The sequence below is a fragment of the Anser anser genome, assembly GCF_964211835.1.
Source record: "Anser anser genome assembly, chromosome: 21".
Lineage (NCBI taxonomy): Eukaryota > Metazoa > Chordata > Aves > Anseriformes > Anatidae > Anser > Anser anser.
In genome coordinates, this window is record NC_139742.1 from 10,393,667 (window position 1) to 10,415,601 (window position 21,935).

At 57.7% G+C, this 21,935-nt stretch overlaps 2 protein-coding genes across 5 annotated transcripts; one reads left to right on the forward strand and one right to left on the reverse strand.

The window, feature by feature from the left end:
- The first annotated feature begins 88 nt into the window (after positions 1–88).
- On the forward strand, positions 89–9,981 carry CUTA (cutA divalent cation tolerance homolog). Of its 2 annotated transcripts, XR_014574464.1 has the most exons (7): positions 89–795; positions 2,967–3,115; positions 6,616–6,675; positions 7,453–7,498; positions 7,836–7,885; positions 8,439–8,692; positions 9,120–9,981. XR_014574464.1 is itself a non-coding variant. In XM_083807498.1 (6 exons), the coding sequence occupies exons 1-6, from the start codon at positions 550–552 to the stop codon at positions 8,539–8,541; spliced, it is 654 nt and encodes a 217-aa protein (XP_083663624.1). In that variant the 5' UTR covers positions 89–549; the 3' UTR covers positions 8,542–9,981. The 2 variants fall into 2 exon arrangements, 1 of the variants encoding a protein (XP_083663624.1); XM_083807498.1 differs by having other exon boundaries at positions 8,439–9,981.
- Positions 9,810–20,196, reverse strand: PHF19 (PHD finger protein 19). 3 transcript variants are annotated; one of them, XM_083807480.1, is made up of 15 exons: positions 19,077–20,196; positions 17,177–17,377; positions 16,812–16,893; positions 16,564–16,659; positions 16,358–16,458; positions 16,094–16,242; positions 15,687–15,782; positions 15,381–15,449; positions 14,377–14,497; positions 13,559–13,626; positions 13,309–13,479; positions 13,146–13,233; positions 12,886–12,971; positions 12,679–12,774; positions 9,810–12,540 (listed from the first exon to the last, which is right to left on the reverse strand). In XM_083807480.1, exons 2-15 carry the CDS (start codon positions 17,366–17,368, stop codon positions 12,189–12,191), a joined length of 1,767 nt encoding a protein of 588 aa, XP_083663606.1. In that variant the 5' UTR covers positions 17,369–17,377; positions 19,077–20,196; the 3' UTR covers positions 9,810–12,188. The 3 variants fall into 3 exon arrangements, with proteins under 3 accessions (XP_083663606.1, XP_083663605.1, XP_083663604.1); XM_083807479.1 differs by lacking the exon at positions 19,077–20,196 and adding an exon at positions 18,471–18,603; XM_083807478.1 differs by lacking the exon at positions 19,077–20,196 and adding an exon at positions 18,193–18,255.
- Between the last annotated feature and the right edge of the window lie 1,739 nt (positions 20,197–21,935).

Below are 21,935 nucleotides of genomic sequence, written 5' to 3' on the forward strand. Positions count from 1 at the left end.
GGGCGTTGCTAGGAGACGGCGGGGCCTGGCCCGGCCCGGCCCGGCTCGGCCCGGCCCGGTTCGGCCCCGGGGCTGTGGGGCGGGTGCGGGGGGCCTCGGTGCTGCCGGGGGGCAGCCGCGAGCCCTCGAGGGGCCGAGGAGGAGAGTAAGCACCCCGGGGGTACCGGGGGTAACGGTCGGGGGCAGACGGAAGCCCCCCGCTGCTCCCTGGCTGGCGGGAGTGGTGTTAAATGCGTCAGGTCTGGATACCGTACCGGCTTTTTGTCAGTTTCTGCCCAAAGGATGCAAAGCACCGAGAATGTTAAGTCTCAATAAATAAATAAATAAATAAAACAAAAACAAGCAAACAAAATAAGTCTGAGGGAAAACAAAACAAAACAAAGCAAAACAAAACCCTCCCCAAAAAAAAAACAAAGCAAAACAAAACAAAACCAACAAAGCAAAACCCCAAAAACCATAAAGCAAACCCAAAGCAAACAACCCCAAAATGCACAAACCAAAACCCCAAGCAAACAACCCGAGAATCACAAAACCCCAAGGGCCGGGAGGATGAAGGCGGGGGGCGGCCGCTCCGTGCCCCAGCCCCGGCGGGCAGCAGCCGCCCGCAGGCCGCGGAGGAGGAGCCAGGGCCGGGCTCCCCCCCTCCGGGCAGCGGCCCCGGGCCGGGCAGAGCAGGTGGCGGCTCGGCGGGGACGCGGCTCCCTCCCGGCCGGGCCGATGGAGGCGCTGAGCCAGCGCTGCCCCCTGCCCGCCGCCCAGGGCTGCCCCCGGCCGGGCCGCGGCACGGTGCTGCTGGTAAGTGGGAGCCCGGGCGGGGAGCGGGGGCAGCCGGGGGGGGCGGCCGGAGCCCGGGGGTGCACGGAAGGGAAGGGGCGAAGGCGTTGTCACAACGAATTTTGGGGTTTGTTTCCACTCGTGCTGAGGGAGCCTGAAGGTCGCCACCAGCCGCGGCGTTGTTTGGGTTGGGTTTTGTTTGTTTTTGTTTCTGTTCTGGTTTTTGCACGGTGCCTCGTCCACGCTAGAGGCGTTTAGGGAAAGCCCTAACCTGGTGATTTTGATCCCCGAAGCTGTTTGCGGTTCGCCAAAGCCAAAACAAATAAATCTTGCAAAAATCTTAGTCTCTGTAAACTCGGCTGTCGTTGTGCCAGTCAGTGCTTGTCAGTGAAATACAATCGCACAGCAGGGTTGTCAGCTTTGTTCGCTTTGACATTTTGGCAGTCATGAGTATATTTGGTTTGTCAGGTGTGAATCCTGAAGTTTCCATCCTTCGTTTTTGCACCATCCTTTGGCAAATACAAGTACGCTAAGAACAAAAAGAAAAAAGAAAAAAAAAGTGCTGTAATCTTTCTTTTCAGAAAACAAATAACAACAACAAAACACCAACAAACAAAAAACAAGAGGGTGGTGACTATTATACTTTTATTCAATACAAATGTTAAAGGGGATTTCCTCGTCACATGCACACACATCTTCCAAGAAGATTAATGATTGCCATGCTGAGCGGGTCAGATTTTTTTCCTAAGCAGAGAACATGATTACATCCTAATCTGGAAAAGTAGATACACCAGCATATCTCTGTCTGGCTTGTAACTATCTGAGTGGGTTCTGGGATTTGTTGCGGAGTACTTGTTAAATGGCTTAGCGGAAAAAAAGGACACAAAAGAAGCTCTAAAAATTATTATGAGAAACCTTGTGATAATAAAGAGTATTCCCTCAAATGGATTGAAAAAGAGGAGACTGCTAATAAAGAACATCAGTCATTTTACAAACAGAAAAGACTTCCTGTCTTTGTGGTAACGAGATATATTTTTTTTTAATTCAATCTTGAAAGAAAAAAATCTCTGACATTAGTCCTGTAATGGGAGTTTTTTTCAGAGGGTGGAAATAAGGGGGAATAAAAAAAGAGTATCTTCTTAGTCTGATCAAAACCTTTTTATCATTGTCGTTGACTAAGGGCCAGATGCTGTTTATTTAAAAAACAAGACAAGAGACAAAGAGAAGAGCAGCTGTGCAGCGACAGTGAGTGCTGCAACCCAGGGCGCAGGCACCCATCCTTTTGCTGTTACTCAGCACACCAAATTAACCTTGCTATTTCAGCAACGTCCCGGCTGAGATCATTTATGTATTACATTTCTATGTGACCGTGTTTGTGGCATGTGAGTAGAAAGAGCAGCCAAGGGGCTTGCCAGGAATGGGATGTGATGTACAGCAAAACAACTTGTTGCCACTGTACTGACAGTACATGGAAAGAGCATTACTGTTTCTGCAGCCATACAGGCTCAGGCCATGTCAATTAGGATTTCTGTGCCTGAAAGGATTGAATTTGACTGTACTATTCTTATCTTTTAATTAAGATGAAATGAATTTTAAACCTGCATTTAAGTCCTATCCTCCCTTGCCTGCTATGCGAGGGCTGCATGATAGCCTGGGTGGACTGTGAAGCATCTGTCAGCAGAATGCAGTAATTGTCCTGGGTTTGCAGGAAAGGGCTAAAGCTCTGAAGGGCCTGCACAGAATGTATTATCCAGACCCCTACCTCTCCTGGAAATACTGCTTTCCTCCTTCCACATCCCCAGCGAGGCAGAGGCTCCGTCCCCCCTCTTTCCTAGAGGAGTCAATGTGCTTCACCCTGGATGTACAGCAAGCGGACGGCTGTGGCATGTGTCCTGAGCGGGAAAGTAGATGCGCCTGCTGTGGGAGCCAAGCCTCGTGTGGTTCCCTTCTCGCTCCTTTTTGAAACAGAAACACAGTTTAACAGAGGCAGCTTGGCAGAGTATTAGATTGGCCCCATTGTAGGGGAATAAATCTCTCCGTGAGTATGTTTTCACTTAAATTACAATGAGCATTACTGTAATGTTGAAAGAAAGAAGGCTGGAGACTTCCTTTGAACCAGAGGTAAGGTAAATGCTTATTTTTAGGAAATGCAACATTTTACTTTAAGCCAGCACTCATATTTTGCATTTTAGGTGATGACTCTGTCTTTACTGATGTATCCAGTGCTGAGAAGTCTTGCTCTCCACATGCACGCTGCCGTCACTGGCAGCTACATCTCTGGGACCCACTCCATTGCCTTCATCAACTGTCTCAATGAGCAGATTGCCAAGGATATTGCAAGGTACAGAGAAATTTCCCCTGCTTGTCTGCTTGAATTATTCGAAAGCAGCTTTTCGTCGAATAAAGCTATTCCTTGTCCCTTGAGAGGAGCTACGCTTCTCTGCTGGTTTAGGGGTTTCACATTTCTGCCTAAAAAGTGTTCCTTTTCTGCTATACTCCCTCTGGTTCTCTTTCTCTGTATCACATATCCACTTAACAAGAGCTGCGCTTTCTAAAAGCAAGCTGACAATTACCTCTGAAGTCAGTGCCACAGTAACACATCAAGCTAATTCTTAATTTATTCCATTGCCTTTTGTTTTCAAGATCAGTTTTAAAGCCATGCCCCTAAATCTCTGGGTCCTCAGACGGATGAAGCCCCAGCCCCATGTTCTCTGATGGGCTATAGTCTTCCTTCTTCTCTGAACAACAGTTAACAAATTCCAGGATAAGTGTTTATGGAGAGCGATAAATCACAGTACACTAACATAAAAATAAATAAAATCAGAAGTGGTCCACAGAAAACACAGAGCAGGCACTTGTGAGATACCACCTGAAAGCCTGCACGCTGTTCACCAAACAAACTTCAAGGAATGAGGGCTTTACCTTGATTTTTTTTCCTCTTTCAGTGTATGACATGCATTGCATGATGTTTTGCATGCAGTTTTTCCACATAGCCGTCAGTCCCCGACTCAATAGATGGTTTGTTCAAATTACTGAAACTGTGTTGACTGGGGAAATGTTTATGATGGACCATTAAGTTTCCTGCAACACCTCCTGTGAGCTGTTTTTCCTGCTGTGCTCCTGCTTGCCAAAAACTCTCCCTGTCTTCTGTAATAGCTGACCGTTCCCAAGCAGCCATTCAGGAGCTGACCGGCTACTGAAAGGGATTTTGTGTCACCTTAAATACTTTAACTGTATTAAGAAATTCAACTAGAATTATATTTGTACTGCTGGATGTCTTCTGAATAAATGAGTAACTGTGCGTGACTGCTGAAAAGATCCCTCAGTTCCTGATCTTAACAGCTTTGCAAAAGTTTTCCACTCTTTGATCATTATCATGCAGGGAAGGGAGAGGAAATAAATCACACCCCATTGCTGAGATTTATGTACTCTGGTTGCATTTTTACTGGTTGAGTAATTTTTCTTTTGTTCTGGAATTTGTAGGAATGAGTAACATTTGTAAAGGATGACAGGGCTTCTCCGCTCATTTTCCCACCCACCTTTTTCCTGGTACTGTCATGTCTATTCTTCCTTCATGTTGCTCAGTGGAAGAGCAATTACTTTGAAGGATCAGACTGCAAGGAAATTGTCTGCTGGTTTTAAGGAAAAGTTCAGGGTTTGTGAAAGCAGACTAGCTATAGGTAAAATTCAGCACCTGGCTTGTTCATTTGCACCATCTCTAACCCAGTTTATCTGGATGAGATAACTTAAAATCCTCAGAAGAGAGCCCTGGCCCACCCAGGAGATCCAGCCTCTCCCCTGTGCCTGCTATGAGAAGTTGGCCCCTCTGGGCTGGACGGTGCAGCCTCTTGCATCTCACGTAGCTCATCTAACACCTGAGCAGCCCGTGAGCCTCTGGCTCTGCCTTAGACTCGTGTGTATCTTTTTCTTGGCTTTTCTGCTTATTAATATTTTATCTGTCTCATTTCAGAGCCTATAGTTTAGTCAGGCAGGGACAAAGAAACACGCATTAAGTACCCAACCCAAAGATATCATCTATTATGCAGACGTTTTCCACAGACCACGTTCAGCTTCTTATAATGTTTCCCGTTACCATGGTGGCTGCTCGTTTCCGCTCAGCTTGCTGGAACAAAGTTCAAGATATCGGTTAAGATCACCGTTTATTGGGGCAAAGCAGAAGTAATTAGGAGCTACTCACCCAAATCGAAAAGGCTCCTGCGCTCAAGTGGCTTGGAAGTTGCAGATGGCAAAACAAAGTGATTTGCGCCATGTGTCTTACATGATAAATGCAGCGGGGATACCTCCGTGTGCGCTGCCGCAGTTTGTTGGTCCACAGATTAACTCAAGATGCTTTACGAGCATTAAATGACTCGTGCTGGCTACACGTGGTTAGAGCAAACAACCCGGGCCTGTGGGGACAGCTGTCCTCCCAGGCCGTGGCCCCTCAGCAGAGGGACGCCCAGCTCCACCGCCTTGCCAGGCTTTGACGTGAAACCCAACCGGTGATTGAGCTGTGGCCGTGCACCAGTGAACTTACTGGTCCCTTCCCCAGGTGTCTCTGGGTGCCGCTGGGTTTGTGGGAGCACTGCCAGGGACTTACCCATCCTGTGACTTTCTGACGGCGCTGCTGTAGGGTTCCTCCTGCGGCGTCAGTGCCGCCGGGGGTTCAGCCGTCCACCCGCCACGTTGCCGCTTCCCCAGAGCCTCCCCACCACAACAGCTGGCAGCCACAGACCAGGAGGAAAATTCTGGAGACCACTCGAGAGACCCCAAAGATCATCGTCATGACCAGAGTCACTGCTGTAGTGGCAAGGCTGTGTAAGAGCCATGGGAAGAGCTGCTCCCTTGCAGCTCCGGGGCTGCTCCCACTGCCTTCCTGCACCCCACAGGCAAGGTATGAAGTGCTGCAAAAGGACAGAGAGGGCAGGCTGCTAACACCGATGTGCAAGGGAGCTAATACACGTTCAGACAAGAGCTCAGCTTTCCTTCTGGGTCAGAGGCCAGATTGCAATACATGATGCAACTGCACATTAGCACCCCGCCGGGCTGTCTTCTGCTCGTCTCCTGCAGCACATTGGCCACTGACCAAGTCTGTCGTTTTTACAGTTCATAATGTCTTTTTGAAAGCTAAGATTTCTTATACTTTGTTTTGTCATCACCTTCAGTCTGTACCATAACCTGGATGTAAGGATTGAAGCAGTAGTTAATCCGAATGGGTTCAGTTCTTTAGCTCACTAAGGGTTACTTTTTGCAGGGTGTTGAATCGAGCCTTCCCATATCTAATAACTGTCAGCTTCTCTGCAGTTCAAGATCATCTAGTAGTTCAATGTTTGCACTGTTCAAGCCCTCGGTACAGAACAATTCCTGGCAAGGCCAGTGTTAAAGAAAGGTGAAGGCACCAGCACAGCGCCTGTAAGAGGCGCCTGCAGGAGGGACGAGGCTGCCACCACCGACAGAAGGGCCCAGACATTGTTGTGGTCAGCAAATACAACATTTGACCTAGTTCTTCCAAAAATCCACCCTGAGTTTGCTTCAATACTCTTTAATCACTTAAATACCACTTGTGCTGGCAGACCAAGCAGCTCTGCAATAAATCAGCCCACAACCAAAGGAGGAAGCATGGGGGAAGGAGTTTATTTAGGCTTCGGATTTCTAGGACGTTTTGGGTAGAAAACCCTAGATGTTGTTAAATTAACAAGTTCCACATTTAGTTCGCTCTGCAAGGAAGAAGCATAGCTTGACAGCATATATATGTGGCTGGGAGACAGACCCCTCAGCTTCCATCCGAGCCCCGGGTGTCACGGCTGGGGGCAGGCACTAACGCCCTCCTGTTTCACCCAGGGGCATCATGGACAAGAGACTGGCTGCCTACGTGAACATCCTGCCAAAGAGCTCGGCCTTGTAAGTTGGGCTGGGGATTCCCAAAGGAGGAGGCAAACCCCGAGCCGCTGGGGAGAAGGAGGAGGCCCCCCGAGGCTCCTGGGGCAAGGAGGCACTTGGCAGGAGGCTGCTGGTTCTGGTTGTTGTTGGGGGTGGCCGAGATGATCCTCACCCGTGCAAAGTGCACTGAGCTTATTAAGGAGCACAGATGCTCCGACTGCCGGCGGGGACCATTTAGTTCTTGGTTACTTAGCTACAGAGATCTAGCAGGGTGATTTGTGGTCCTGAGGACGCAGCTCCTGTTTGTAGACAACCTAAAAAGAAGCTAGGATAGGGACCAGAAAAGGCTTTTGCAATATTAAGCAGCACCTTCAGGAAGGAAGAATGGTATCTTTTACCTCAGAATAAAGCCAGCCAGGCACCGTAGGTATCCTCAGCCATCCATGCAAAGGGATTGCCCTTGTTTTAGAGAAGTTAGGGAGCAAAGCCCCAAAACAGCCGGCAGGAGCGCTCCTGGTCTGTCCCTGCTGGAAGAGGGGAGCCAGGTGCCCACATCGCAGCCCCTGGCCCCAGTCCCAGCCCCTCACCTTGCCTTGTCCTGCTGCCCCCAGCAACCTCAAGCCTGGCACAGTGAGGGTGGCTCTGGTCTGGGGACCCGGGGTGCTCGGTCACAAGTACAGCAGATTTTTAGGGGATACGTGCGGATAGCACCAGGCAGGGAAACTGAACCCCCCAGGGGGAGCAGCATGGCTGCACCCATAGCTGTATTTGCTGATTATTCTTTTCTTTTAAATATAGGTATTTCTGGAAAGGGGAACTGGAAGAATCCACAGAAATACTGCTGGTAAGTGACAATTCCTTATGTCACAAAAAAAAAAACAAAAACATCCCTGAGAGCCCAAGCCAAAAGGGGCTGCAGGGTGTTTTGGGGAGGGTGGAACCAACCTGCCTGAGATTTGGGATGGCTCTCAGGGACCCCAAGCACTCCCCTGCAGGCATGGCAAGGGGGAACAGCTCGGCTCAGCCCCTTGACCTGGTGCATGGGGGCAGACCCAGGGCAGAGCCCAGGGTTGCTCCTGTCCCACCACCAGTGCTGGCCGGGTGCACTGGGGCTGTGCGTGTGCGATTGCTCCCTCCCTTTATTTCTCCCTTTTAATTTTTTTTTCTTTTACTCTCTGCAGTTAGTGAAAACAAGGACATCCAAAATAGGCGAATTGTCCAACTACATCAGGTGAGGCTCTGGCTCTGGGGAGCACGGGGTTTCCATCCAAGGTACGCTGCCATCTCATGCTTGGGCTTTGGGATTCAGGCTCCCCGAGCCAGGTCCCACCCAGGAGGGTTTCAAGTGCTGCTGGATGTACCCTGCGAGCCCTAAAAACCCAGACACTGCATCAGCTCAGAACGGGTTGTCAGGAGTATCAGCTGCTGGGCTCCAACCAGCCTCTCAGCACTGGGAGCAAGGAGGGCTTCTCCTCCTGCTCACGCAGGTCACTGCCCTGCTGCCTCCCGGCAGGATCCTGCCCTCCCCAGCACCGAGCGCTGAGCACAGGCAGGGCCCCTGCAGTCAGCTGCTGGCTGTGGTAAACCCCAAACTCAAAGCAAAATTCTCACGTGGCAAAAAGGAGAGGCGGGTGCTTTGAAGTTGGTGGGATGCGTGGGGCACAGCTGACACTTGCCGCTGCGAGCAGAGACCTCTGCTTCCTGCGCCTGCGAGCCGACGCGGGGCTGTTCCTGCCGCGGGGATGGGTCCTTGACTCTGTTCTCTGCATCTGGTTCCACTTCAGATCCATCCACCCCTTTGAAATTCCCGAAGTCATCAGTCTGCCTATTGACCAAGGAAACCCTCTCTACCTCAAATGGATAGAAGAAAACGTCCCACGGGATTAAAGGAAAAGTGCAGAGACCAGCCTGCTTTCGGGGAGACGCGACAAAACGCGCTTTGTCCCGCTGGTGTCCCTGTGCAGGCACACGCAGGGAGGCAGCTTGTATCCCTGCGGGCTTGCTATGGCACAGAAGCTTGGGACTGGGAATTTCATTTGCACTTGAAATGTCCCCTCCTTGGCCTGACGCTGTGCTGCAGGGAGCACCGAGCCTGGGGGCAGCAGGGAAGGGCACCAAGGGGCTGCAGCATCGCAGCCACGGATACCCAGAGGTGCTCACGTCAAGACCCCACGGCACCTGGGGATGTTTCAGGCCCCCAGCAGCCAGGTGGTGGCCGTGGCCTGGCAGCCCCCAGGCGTCCTGCAGCCTGCGCCTGAGACCCTTCCCTGGCTCCGCTGCAGCAGCTGTCGCAGCATCTGCACCGCTCTGCCTCCCGCTTCCCCAGCCCGCAGGCAGCAGGATGTGGCCGGGCACCCCGCGAGGCACTGGCTCACGCCCTCTCCTGCTGTCATCCAGCCTGCTGGCTCGTCTGTCAAAACCCAAGCAGAGAGCAAACTTGTCCAGAGGCTGCAGGCACTTGCCAGCACGCACTGACAGTGCCCTTCCTGCTGAGCCGGGCCGAGCCGCTGCCAGTTCAGGGAACCCAGGTGCCAGCCGGAGCAGGGCATCGCCCAGCTGCAGGGACGTGCAGCCCCGGCACTGCATCCCCCACCTGTGCCTGGACAGTTGCTTTCCACCCAGGCCAAGTTTAGCCTTGTAAAAAGATGCTCACGCAGCATAATTGGATGTAACTTATGAACCAAAACCAAGTCAATTATGTGACAGGGAAAGGAATAAACAGGCGTGTTCCTACCTGCGCAGCCGCACGAGTCGTTGCAGTGAGCAGGGCAGGAGGGTCCCCTGGGGCTCTGCAGTGATTCCCTGCAGCCTGATGCCAAACCGTGCTCCACTGACTCCGACCTGCTCATCTCAGGCAGTGGAGAAGTGGTACAGGGAGCCTTGCAGGTGTTGGGCCACAGGTTTGCATGGCCCCATCAGCTATCAGGGGTAGCAGGTGTGGGAAAGATGATAACAGGGAAAATGGGCTGAGCTCTGAGAGCAGGAAACTTCCCAGCGCTAAGTCAGGAGCGGCAGGATCCCAGATGGGTGTTTTGTCTGGCAAAAAAAAAAAAAAAAAAAAGAGCAAAGCACATGAAGAAAGCAGCAGCACTGACCCCCAGCCCCCCAGCCCCCAGCCGCCCAAACTCAGTAATCCTGGTACCACAAAGAACCAGTGATGTTACAAAAAAGACTTTTTAATTGTACATCAGACATATTAATTACAACTTGGATATAACAAGAGTTGGTTATTACAAGCAGCAACCTGAAATCATAAATCTTTAGAAGGTGCACAGAGTCATTATAATATCTATTACAACTAATGCAAAATATATTCTGGAACAAAAATATTTTTAAAGGCTCCACATTCAGTTCTCTGCGAGAGGAGAGGGAGAGAGGGAGAGGAGCTGCTGAGCTGGGGCCACCACAGCATGGGTGCACCCACGTGCGCGATGTCCCCTTGGCACATCCCACGGGAATAAACCTGCTTGGCCCCAGAATGGCTCTTGGCAGCCCCCGGCCCCTCCCCAGGGCAGCAACTCCGACAATAATAAGGCTTCATAGGCACTCGTGAAAGGGAAATACTGCAAGCGCTCCTCCGGCAACCAACGCTGGCAGGATGGGGAGGGACCCGGCTGAGCTGTACCCATCCCTGCCAGGCACGGGGGGCCTGCCAGCGATGCCTCTCAAGAGAAGAGGCTCCCCAGAGGCCCGTCCCAGCCCAGCAAGCTGGGATGCAGACCTCGATGGTGCCAGCAGCCTCTCCCCAAGCTCGCAGACCCTGCTTGGCTCAAACCATCCCGTGGCTGGAGCTGGGCAGAGCCTCGTGTCCCAGCCACACGCTGCACCAGCAGCATCTCCACCAAGCAGACCACTGGGTAACTCATCAGAAGGGAATTAAAAGGCTTTTACTTGTTGTGCCCAGCATTCAGGCTCACGGCACAGCAGCTGAAGCAGCTCATGCCTGGCCTGAGCCATGCGGGCCCCTCCCCATCCAACCGCCAGCCTCCTGCACCACCTTGCTGTGGCAGTAGCTGAAGCAGCAGTTTATTTTTCCAGGACTGTGCTTTGGCCTCCGGTTTGCAAACATCACCTGCTCTCTAGTGCTGGTCACGCCGGTGGATTTTTGCCTTTACTGGAGGGGAGGCAGCAAGACACCTTGCGCCCCATGCCTCACCTCACTTTGCGTCTTTACAGCGCACCACCCAGCCACGTGGTGAGCAGTTTAGGTACTTCTTCAATAAAACAACCTTTTCAATTCATCCTCCGGCTGGTAGATCACAAAAGCACATGTACAAACACTGATGCTACGGGGACAGGGCATGCGGACAGAGCAGGACCACACGGCTCACCCGCACCATGGGGCAGCCACAGTGGTGGTGGGGGAGAGAGGAGAGCAACATTAAATACACATAAAAATATCTTAGAAAAAAATCTAACAGGTATGTCTGACATTAGATTTTTTTAAAAAAAGACAACTCTTTGCTCCTGAACATGACAGTATTGCTTTAGACAAGAAGGGGGTGCTGGTTCTCTGTCAGAAGAGAACCACGTTGCAAGAACCGACCCCACACGAGTAACAGCGAGCGAGGCACAGCCTGTGTGCGCCCTCCCCGGGAATGGGGGCAGCGGGGGGAACACCCCAGTGCTGTCTCCCCTCCTCTTCTCTTCTGCCTTTTTGGTTTGTCTGCTGGTTTGGCACTTGCAGGACAGGGTTTCCTGCAGGAATAAAGGCCTCTGGCTCCAGTCCGGGCGGTGCCCACTGTGGTTTAAGGCAAGAGCATGTGTTTTGGCTGATCAGTTCCAAGACATGATTGTCAGGCCAGGGAAACGAAGCGGCCGCAGCGTCGCACACGGTGCAAGCCACGGGACGAGGGTCGCCACGCATGTCTGCGAAAGCGCTGCATGTGGGCTGTTCACAGGGCACCTTCCCCTCGCTTAGAACAAACCGCATTCCTCGAACGAACGGATTCAGGATGAGAAGGAAAACCCCATGCAACAGCTGCCACGAGAGTCGCCCACCACTTCCTGGGGGCACAGGGCCAGGCCGTCGGGCTCCTCGGCGTGACAGCAGAGGTGCTTGGCACCCAGACCCCCTCGAGTCTGCTGTTTAAGGCGTGGATGTGGTGACACCAGAGTGCACCAGGAGACCCCAAGAAGCCTGCCTGCATGACAGACAGCCAAGGGGCAGCACCCCGGGGACCCTCCAGGAAAGATCAGAGCCGCTCACTGCTTCCCCGCCGCTGCGGCGGTGCCTCTGGCTTGGCCAGAGGCTGAAGCAGGAAAGCGTCGCTCTTTGCGTATACACGGCCAATAAAGTAACAATTGTCAATGAAATACAATAGAAAGGCTGCAGGTTTCACCCCACAGCAGCGCAGGTTTGGACGCTGCCTGCGCCCCTCATGGCTCCGGGCAGCCGGGACCCCAAACGGGGGGCTCTGAGCCCACCCCAGCCACGGTGGTGCCGGTTCCTCCTCCTCTGCAACGCACCAGGGGCTTCACCATGCCCCAGACCTCCAACGTTTGGTCCGGGAGAGGAATCTGGGCCGGGGGGCTCAGTAGGGGGTCGTGCCTTCCCATTCCACCAGGTACTGGACCTTGCCCTCCAGCGTCACCCGCCGCGCCAGCACCTGGTACTTCTCGCCGCAGACCAGCCGGCCCGCCGCCCCGAAGTAGCTGCTGATGGACGACTTGAGGTGCGAGAGCGAGGAGTCGTCCTCGCTGATGCTCTCGAAGGTGTGGCTGTCGATGCCATCGTCCGGCCGCTCGGGGCCGCAGGCCGCCTCGCTGCCCTCGGGGGTGCCCCCGGCCGGGCGCCCGCCCGCCTCCCCGCCTCGACGCTTCGCCCCCGCCGAGGCGTAGGCCGGCACGGCCAGCTTGCGCTTGCGGCTGCCCACTGTCCTCCGGCTACAAGAGAGGGGGACAGGGCAGGGGATGAGGACATCAGGGTGCTGCCAGGGACAGGCGGCAGCCCTTTGCTCCCCCAGCCCCAGCTGCGCCACTGGGACCCCTCTGGAAAAGGGGCAAGGGGGTCACAGCCCTCACCTGGACTCATAGGAGAGGCTGGTGGTGGCCGAGCCTGAGGTGCTGGCGGCGTCTGTGGAGTCCACGTCCGAAAGGAAGGTCTGTCCCGAGCTGGCGCTGGGGAGGGGAGGCAGCGTCGGCCCCAGTCCCACACAGGGGAAGGCTCCCAGAGGGGACCCAGTCAGGGACTCCGCGCCTGGGCTTCAAGCCTGGCTGGGCAGCACTCACCTCTTCAGGCTCTGAATTTCATCCAGTGTGAAGTCAAAGATGCTGGCCAGGTGATGGTTTGTGCTCCAGGCGGAGGTGAAGTCGCTCTGTACCACAAAAATGAGTGCCCTCAATATGGCCCAGGACCCGGGCTCAGTACCCTCTGCCCAGCCTCCACCTCACTCCCTCCCACAGCCCGACAGCACCCAGTGGGCTTCGCACAGCCCCAGGGTGAGGGACAGGAGCTCTCCCCACCCAGGGACGGGCATCGCAGGACTCACACTGGGGATGGCGTCCTCCAGCAGGAACTTAGCCCGCTTCCGCCGCGCCGCTCGCCGCTTCTGCTGCTGGAGCTGCCTCGGCAGCAGGCTGCAAGGCAAGGGGGGGGGGGGTGAGGCTGTGGGACCCTGACGCTGGAGGTCCCGGGCGCCCTTCATCGCTCACCTCTCTTTGTGGACGTATTTGCCCTTTCCTCTCTTCTTCAGCTCGCAGGAGCCGCTCTCGCCCGCGCCCGGGGCTTTCTCCGGCAGCACCTTGCTGGGGGGGTTCGGCGGGACGCGGATTCGCAGGCGAAAGATGCATTTCTTCTTTTTGATTTCTTTCCCACAGAGAAACCTGGGGAGGAAACAGCCCTCAGCCTGGGCGGGCAGGAGCATCCTGCATCCCTCCCAGCCCTGTGCCCCCCAGGGCTCACCTGCTCTTGTAGCTGTTGAGGGCGTTGAGCAGGTGGGGGCCTCGCTCGGACACGGGGGTGCCGGTGAGCTGCAGGGGCAGAGGAGAGGCCGGGCTCAGTGCTTTTGCAGCCGTTATGCAAAAACTGAACGGACGGGGGAACCCGCACGCCGGCTGCCTCGGCAGAAAGCGAGGGAAGCAAAACCACGCCGGCGGCGTAACGGAGTTCAACACGCCCCGCTTTTATCGCGGCTCCCAGCTCCAGCCCTGACTGGGAAACTTGTCAGGTACATCACAAACAGGAAAATCCCATCACAAAGTCGATTAAGCAAGCTCTGAGCCCGAGCTCCCCAGGCCAAGTGCTGTGGGGATGAGCAAGGCTGTGGGCTCCTTCAGGTCCATGCCATGACACAGGATTTTGCGGAGATGCCCACGCTCATCAGGGCAGGACTGCCAGCACCACGGCTCCACAGACACGTGGACATGTCCCCTTCCACCCTTTGGCCACCTGTCACCTGTAGCCCTGTGCTCTCCCCACAGTCACCCACCCTACAAAGCCAGCACTTCCGAAGCTCTGGCCCCTTCGCGAACAAGAAACACACCAACACACCTCCGGGTCGGCAGCCAAACGAAACCCGGGGCAGAGCTCGCTGCCCCCAGTTTCACCGTGGACACTGCCCTTCGCCATCCAACATGCCCCAGCATCACAGGTCCAGCCACCACAGAAGGCCCGGTCCCCCTGACCATGGCTTTGGGAACAGCCAGCCCTGACTCGCCGCCCCAGCAGCAGCTCTCCCTCGCGCTGCTGCCCCCCAGCTCGGCCCAAGCGTGGACATTTACCTTCCCGAGCTGCAGAGGGTCCCAGTGGTGGTTCACGAAGGCCAGGATCTCCTCGAAGTCGAAGTACTTCTTCTTGCTCTGCACGCCCAGGTTGTAGAGGGCGAGATGGACGACGTCCACCCTGCGGGAGTGACCAAGGCCAGGGGTCAGCAGCCTGCTCCCGGTGCAATGCCATCCCCGGCCCACTCACGGGTTACGGGACCACAGTTGTGGGAAGCGTGATGGCCCGGAGCACAGCCCGGGGGACGCTGCAGCAGCAAGGACAGCACCCCTGTACCTCGGGGACAGGGACATTCCCAAAAAGCAAGCTCCCTGAGGCCAGGAGCTCAAGGACATGCTGCTTCCAGGACAAACACCCAGACTTCTGGTGTTTAAATAAGCTCCAGCCACGCACTCTTGCTGCAGTTAAGTACAGGAGCAGGATGGCTCTTACTCACATGAAGACAGACTGTTTACAAAACCGCCTCTCCTGTGGGACTTTACACTTGCGTCTCCAAAAATGAAAGCCAAGCAACATATCCTGGAGGATTTCCCTTATCCCTCACCCAGCCTGCTACCCTGCGCTGCTCCCTGCAGCATCCCCACAGCCCGTTTGCACCACCAACGCATCCGCAAGGAAAAGCTGCGCTGCTGGCACTGTCAGTACATTTTATAAAGCGCTTTCGGACCACCAAGGTGCACTATAAGGTACCATATAAGCTTGTATTTAATCACAAAATTTGATGACGCGCCCCCTAATTGCTTTTTGCAATTATCTTCTGGCAAACGTGTGCTTTGGCTCCCAGACAACGCAGCAGGTTTGGAGCACACTGTGTGGGAGATGCTCCACGAACTTGCACTGCTAAAACCCGGCGCTGGGGCTGGCCCCAAGGCGAGGGCTTGGCAGCACCGGGCACCAGTGAGCCTTGTGTCCCACAGGTAGGGGGGATAGCATACCCCATAGCATAGCATACCCCACGGCAGGGACCCCAACACGTCGCAAAGGAGCCGGGGCCGTTCCTTACCATCTCAAGGGCAGGCGCTTGATGTATTCAGGTCCCTGGTTGCACACGGAGCAGAAAAACACATAGAACCTGGAAAACAGCAGGGACGGAGCACGTAAGGAGGGGTGGGATCGTCCTCGCAGGGATGGGGGCCTAGGGATGGGTAGTGCTGGGTGCCAAAGGTGACTGTGACCAGGAAGAGCGGGACTCAAGGGACGGGGCCACCCCTCCTCCCCCCACCCCAGCACGGGGCTGCAGCAGCACCCGCCTCAGTGCCACAGCCAGCTGGAGGAGATGCAGATGGGACCCCGGGACACCAGGACGTACCGGTCTCCGAACATCATGGGGTCGCTGAGGCACTGGGTGCAGGCTTCGTGGAACCACTGCCGGCAGCGGTAGCACTGCAGCATCTTCAGGTACCACCTGGGGAGGGAGAGGAGCCGGGTGACAGTGAGGGCAGTGCAAGTGGCAGCCACCACCCCAGCGTCCCCAGCCAGGGAGATGAAATCCGGCCGTGAGAGGCATCGTCCATGGCCACAGAGGTGGGGTCAAACGGTGCCTCCCGATCGCAGACGCAGAGCAGGCAGCAAAGCCGCCAGCCTCAGGGAACGGTCCCCCAGCTGGGGACTTGTCTCTTGGAGGAAAAATCCCCACCCTGACCCCATCTGGGTTTTGCAAATGTTTTTGCACATTAAACTCTGCGGGACAGCCCTCCCGGCAGGCAGGGTGCTTACTCGCCGGGGCCCCCGCAGTAGCAGTAGCACTGCTGCTGGTTGGTCCGGTGCGGGGAGTCCCACTCCAGCAGGTCGGGGTTGTAGGACAGCACCATCTTGACGGCTTGCAGCGTCTTGGCGATGGCTCCCTTCTTCAGGGCACCCCCCTTCTGCGGGACCAAGCAGGATGGGGGTCAGCACGGCCACTCGGGGGGGCCGCATCCTGCACCGCCGCACCAAGGGCAGCCAGCAGACGCAGCCGGCACCCCCGGCAGCCCCACTCACCCGCACGGCCAGGGCAAATATGCAGCGGCGACAGAACCACGGCGTCCCCAGCGGGCCCTCGCCGCCGCTTGCCACCGGGACGTGGCACTGCTGGTGATAACCTACGGGAGGGCTCAGCATCAGCACCGCCAGGCTGGCTGGACCCAGGGTGCCGGGGCGGAGGTGCGTGGGATGCAGCAAAAGCAGGGCGATGTGCCCGCACTCACCCAGCCCACACTTCCCGCAGATGAGGATTTCGTTCCTGGGCCCCGACGTCTTCCCCAGGCAGACGTTGCACTTGGGCTCCTCCCCAGGGACGCCGGCTATGGAATAAGGATGGCAGGGTCAGAGATGCACGGGGCACAGCCACATCCCTGCACAACTGCCTGTAGCACCAGGCTTCTGCGCCCCGCGTTGCTCTGAAACTGGCAGGGAAGCAGATGCTGGCGGCAGGGGAGGACGGGGTGGCACTCACCATGCTGGATGTCCTTCCAGAGGACCCAGTACTTGGAGTTGTCCTCAAACGTCACGAGGCAGCTCTGCTTGGAGCCGCTCACCTGCGGGAACAGAGCGGGAAGATCAAGTGAGCCCCCACTCCCACTTCCAGCACTTTCCTGTTTTCCCCACTGACTGCCCTGACTGAGAGCTGCGGGAAGGCAGGTTTTGGGGGTGATACCCAGGTGATGTCAACCCACAAAGCCCCGACGACCAAAGACACATTGCAGCCCAGGCCGGCACCCCTGCGAGCCACCCCAGGGAATGGCACTTGCACCAGCTACTCTTTGGATGCCCACTTTCCCTTCTGGGCGCCCACTTTCCCTTTCCGAGTACCCCTTTTACCCTTTTGATCTTTCCGAGGTAGTAGAGCCCATCGGTCCAGCGGCACAGCACGTACTGCCCCTCCGTCAGCTTGACCATGAGCTCCCTGCAGCTGCTGCCCCTCCGCGCGGAAGCGGCGGCCGGCGCTTGCTGGACACGGCCAGCGGCCGCGTAGACATCGCGGATGATGGGGTTCAGCTTGCCGTTCTCCATGAGCAGAGCCTGGGAGGGACACAGCCACTCGTCACCGCGCCGTGATGCAAGGCACCCACCGGCTGGGCAAGGTGCTCGGCTCCACGGGGGGCTCTGCCCGGGGGCACGGAGCCTGTGGACAGTTCAGCCCCTGCAGCGGGTGCTCAGAGCCCACAAAACCGACAGGGACGAGCTGGGCTCAGCCATGGGTAATTTATGTGAAATCAGCCAGAGCTGCCTCAGTCCTCGCCACTGTCTGGCAGGGGTAAGGGGACCCTGATTGCCCTCAGCCCTGAGCCGCTCCGTGAGTGCAGCACGTCCTGCAGAGGGTGCCTTTGGGGATCTGCAGCTTTACATTTAACGTGAATTTTACTTGACAGTTGCCGTGCAGCTTTACAAGCTCCCAAGCCGGAGGAGCGGGGAGCCCCAACCAGCAAGCGAAACCCGGCCACCGGGCTCTGCTCCCTGCGAGGGCTTGGAGCGAAGAGGCAAAGAGGCTGTGCCCGGCAGCTGCGCCTCCCTGCAGCTCCTCTTGCACCGCTCCGAGCCACCCCTAAACCAGCCCCAAGCCGCTTCCCCCCCCCCCCCCGTCCTGTCCCGGGGGTGCGGTCCCGGTGCCACCCGTTCAGCGCCGGCAGCGGCCGAGCCGAGGGGACCCCCCCCGGGCCGGAGCGGCCCCCGCCCGCCGCCGCGTGTCAGCGCCCGGCCGGGGGGTCCCGAGCTGCGCCCCCAGCCCCAGCCCCAGCCCCAGCCCAACGCGGGGGCTGCGGGACCGCTGCGGGGCCGTTTCGGGCCGCCCCGTCCGCTCCCCCCCCCCCGTCGGGCTCCCCCAGCCCCGGCGGCACCTGCCGGGCGGCGGCGGGGAGCGGCGGGCGGCGGCGGGGAGCCGCCATTGGCTCATTCAAAGGCGCTGCGGCGCCGTCGCGTCCCCTCCATCCCCGTCCCGTCCACCCCCGTCCACCCCCGTCCATCCCCGTCCACTCCATTCCCGTCCCGTCCCGTCCCTCCCGGTCCCGCCGCCCCGTCCCCTTCCCGCCCCGCCGGGGCTGCTCCCCCCCTCCGCGGCCGCCGCCGAGCCGAGCCGAGCCGAGCCGAGCCGAGCCGAGCCGAGCCGTGCCCTTACCGCTCGGCGCCGCGCCGCCCCTCTGCCGCCGCCGCCGGGCCGGGCCGGGTCAGCGCCCGCCCGCCCGGGGGCCGCCGGGGCCGCGGCGGGGAGCGGCGGCGTGCGGCGGGGGCAGGGCGCGGGGCGCCATCTTCCCGCGCTTCCCGCGGGCATTGACGTCCCAATTATGCAATTAGCGCGGGGCCGCCTCCGCCGCCGCCGCCGCCGCCGCCTCCCAGGGCTCGGCTCGGCCTGGCACGGCTCGGCACGGCGCGGGGTGGACGGGAGCGGGGTGGACGGGCACGGCTCGGTTTGGCACGGCTTGGCACGGGGGGGTCGGCACGGCACGGGACACCATAGCCCGGCACGCTGTGGCATAGCACACCATGGCACGGCTCGGTCTGGCACGGATCAGCACGGGGGGGTCGGCACGGCACGGCACACCACGGCACAGCACACCATAGCACGGCACACCATGGCACGGCGCCCCCCCCCCGCTGCAGGCAGCCCCCCCCCCAGCGCACGCACAGCCCGTGGGGTGCCTGCAGCTGCCCCACGCAGGTGCCCCCCCCCCCTCCGTGCCCCCCCATCTCCGCCCCAATCCGGGGCCCCTCCGCCGTCACCCACCCGCCTGGGGGTCCCCGGGGCACCCCCAGAGCCCCCCGGGCAGGGGGCGGCCAGGGGTGCCCCCAGCGCTGCCCTGCCCGCGCCAGGGAACAGCCCGTGCTGCCGGGATTCCCAGAACCGGGGGTCGCTTTTCTCTGAATCTCAGCAGAGAAAATCCATCACTGCAAAAATGCTTCGGCCGGTGCCAAGAAGGAGTCTGAAGGATTTGCTATTTGCCGGAGAGTGCTGCCAAAACAGAAATGTTTTCAGGCCTGCTCAGACAGCAGAGAAGCTGATTCCCGATTTAGGGTGGGAGCCAAGCGCGAGCGGCGTCCGTCCGAATTTTATTGCTGTAATCGATGAGCTCCGCGCAGCGCCGCAGGGCGGCTTCCCCACGCCGGGGCTCATTGCACACCTGCAAAAAAGTTCGCCCCGCACACGAGCCGCTCCCCTAGGCGTCACACAGGGTTGGCACGGTGCTAAGATGCCTCCTGAAGGTCTCCGCACGATTCTGTTGTCTTAGTTTTCTGCAGCTCGAACTTCCCCACCAAGCACCGGCGGCGTGCTGTGAGCACCCGGCCCAGCAGGCAGGCAGCGCCGCTCGTGCGAACCTGAGAGGTTCTGCCACGCGTGGGGCACTGCAGGAGCGCTGGCGGCTGATTTCCAGAACTCGAGCAGTAAATCCGTGTTGTCTCCCGAGTAAACATCCTGCCCGCGGCGCTGCAGGCCCCAAAGTGTCTATGGCAGAGAGCAGGGCAAGATGAAGCCAAGTTCATTTTAAAGCTCCTGGACGCGAGCACAGTGGCAAACGCAACCTGTGCAGTGCACCTGGGACCCTGCTCAGGGTTTCCTGAGAAATGCAGAAATAGTCCAAATAGTCCTGGATTGTCCTTCTGGGGGCCAGGAACCACGCTGTGCCACACTGTGCTGTGCCATGCCAGCCGCACTGCGCTGTGCTGTGCCATGCCATGCCCTGCTGTGCCATGCCGTGCCGTGCCGTGCCGTGCCATGCCATGCCGTGCTGTGCCATGCCATGCTATGCCTTGCCGTGCCTTGCCTACTCCCAATTGCCCGAGGCTGGGCCCATGTTTGCAGAGCTTTAGGAAACCAAAAAAACCTGGCAGCTCATTCTCCCTGCATGAAACACCATCCTGTGCCATCACGGGGAACCTGACGCATCTTCAGAACAGCCCAACGACCAAACTCTGCGGTGAATCATGGTGTGCTGGCCATGAGTCACGGCAGGATTAAAATAACTCCGGCACCATAACCCTGCTCATGGACAAACACCGCTGCTCACCTTCCTGCAGTGCCTGGTGCTGGTTTGGACCAAAAGCAGCTGGTTTGGGACAGGAGGGCAGCGCCGTGCTGCCAGCCGCTCTCCTGGTGGTGCTCGGGCAGGGATGGTCTCACGTGCTCCTCAACCATCATGGCTTATCCTCACAGTGTCCTGGAAATGCGGGCGGTGAGAGCGCTGCATCGAGCCCTGGGTCACGCTCACCCCGTTAACAAGCGGGGACAATGTCAGCAAGCCCCCTCCAGCATGCAGCAGCTCCCTCCACCCTGGGAGAGGGCACCCCAAGCCCAGGGCCTGCGAGTGGAAAGAGCACGTTAACATTGCCTGGGAACAAAAGTCCCAAATAAAAGGAAAAAAAGAGGAATCTGAGGTGGATGCTCTATTTCCGAACACCAGTCCAGCCACACGTGAGCATCTGTCCTGGTTTCTCCATGGGTGCTTTTGCTGCACCATCCACATCGAGCCCAACGCGGGGCTCAGACACAGCTGAGCGGCCGCTTTCGCACCAGCGGGGCCACAGGGACCTTGGTGGGACGATGCCGGACCCGCTCCACTGCAGAGGGACCCCTGGCCCCTGCTGAAACGTTTCTGTGCCACCCTCACAGCCCGGCTGCAGAGCCCTCGGCACCCTGGCACGCCGAGCCCGGCGGATGCTGAGCTGCTCTCCAGGCGAGGAAGGCGCTGGTTAAAGCAAAGCAGCAGCAGCAGCAGCGGGCCGGGGCCGTTCTGGGAGCAAATGAGCAGGGATGGAGGCCTCGAGGTGGGAGCAGAGCCCGGGCTCACGCAGAGCCCCGGCAGCCCTCCGCCTCCCTCGGACGAGCCGGGCTCGCACCACGGCAGGTCGCTGCAGCTCCTTCCCTGCCATTGGAGCTCCAAACAAAAACAGCATTTGCAGAGTGGTTTGAATTAAGCCTTGGTGGTTAATTACTCTCCCCCCTCCCTCGTTTTGTCCCCAGAACCCTTTCATCGTCCCCCGCGCTTGCAAAGGCGGGGAAGGCGCTTGGACGAAGCCCCCGGGGCCGAGGGGCTCCTGCAGCCGCGTCCCGGCCGGGAGCTCACGGGGGCAGAGCGGGGCGAGCAGCTCCCAGCTCCCAGCTCCCAGCTCCCAGCTCCCAGCACTGCCTTTCTTCCAAGGGCGCTTTGAAAACTGCCCAGAAATTGGGTGGCTTCTTTTCACACTGTTTTTCTTTCTTTGAAAACAGGAGCGGGAGGAGGGGTTGTATGTTGGCTTGTAGTCTTGGAAACCGAAGCCGAGGAATATTGAATGGAAACCCAAACACGAAGCTGCCTATGAACTCCGGGCCTGATTTTGAGATAGGATCTGCAGAAACAACGCGCGCTGCCTGCGGCTGCCCAGGAGCCTCCTGTGGCCGTACAGCACGGGGCTGCAGTGCTCGGAGACCTCGAGGCCCAGCACAGCTCTCGTACGCTCCCCAAAACAATTTGCAGGTGCCGTTTCCATCTGGAAGTTCAGCTGATAAAATATTGCACATTCATGCTGATAGAAGTAGCCACAACAAATGTAATTTGAGGCTACTGACTTAATTAACCTTGGCCAACACTTCCCCCTACTCCCCAGTTCT

Coding starts and splice junctions, on each gene's coding strand:
- CUTA (XM_083807498.1), top strand. CDS start 550: ATGAAGGCGGGGGGCGGCCGCTCCGTGCCCCAGCCCCGGCGGGCAGCA. Junction 796..2,966: donor GCCGCGGCACGGTGCTGCTG/GTAAGTGGGAGC, acceptor TTTGCATTTTAG/GTGATGACTCTGTCTTTACT. Junction 3,116..6,615: donor ATTGCCAAGGATATTGCAAG/GTACAGAGAAAT, acceptor TGTTTCACCCAG/GGGCATCATGGACAAGAGAC.
- PHF19 (XM_083807478.1), bottom strand. CDS start 18,240: ATGGCGGCTCCCCGCCGCCGCCCGCCGCTCCCCGCCGCCGCCCGGCAG. Junction 16,243..16,357: donor TATTTGCCCTGGCCGTGCGG/GTGAGTGGGGCT, acceptor TTGGTCCCGCAG/AAGGGGGGTGCCCTGAAGAA. Junction 12,541..12,678: donor AGCCTCTCCTATGAGTCCAG/GTGAGGGCTGTG, acceptor CCTCTCTTGTAG/CCGGAGGACAGTGGGCAGCC.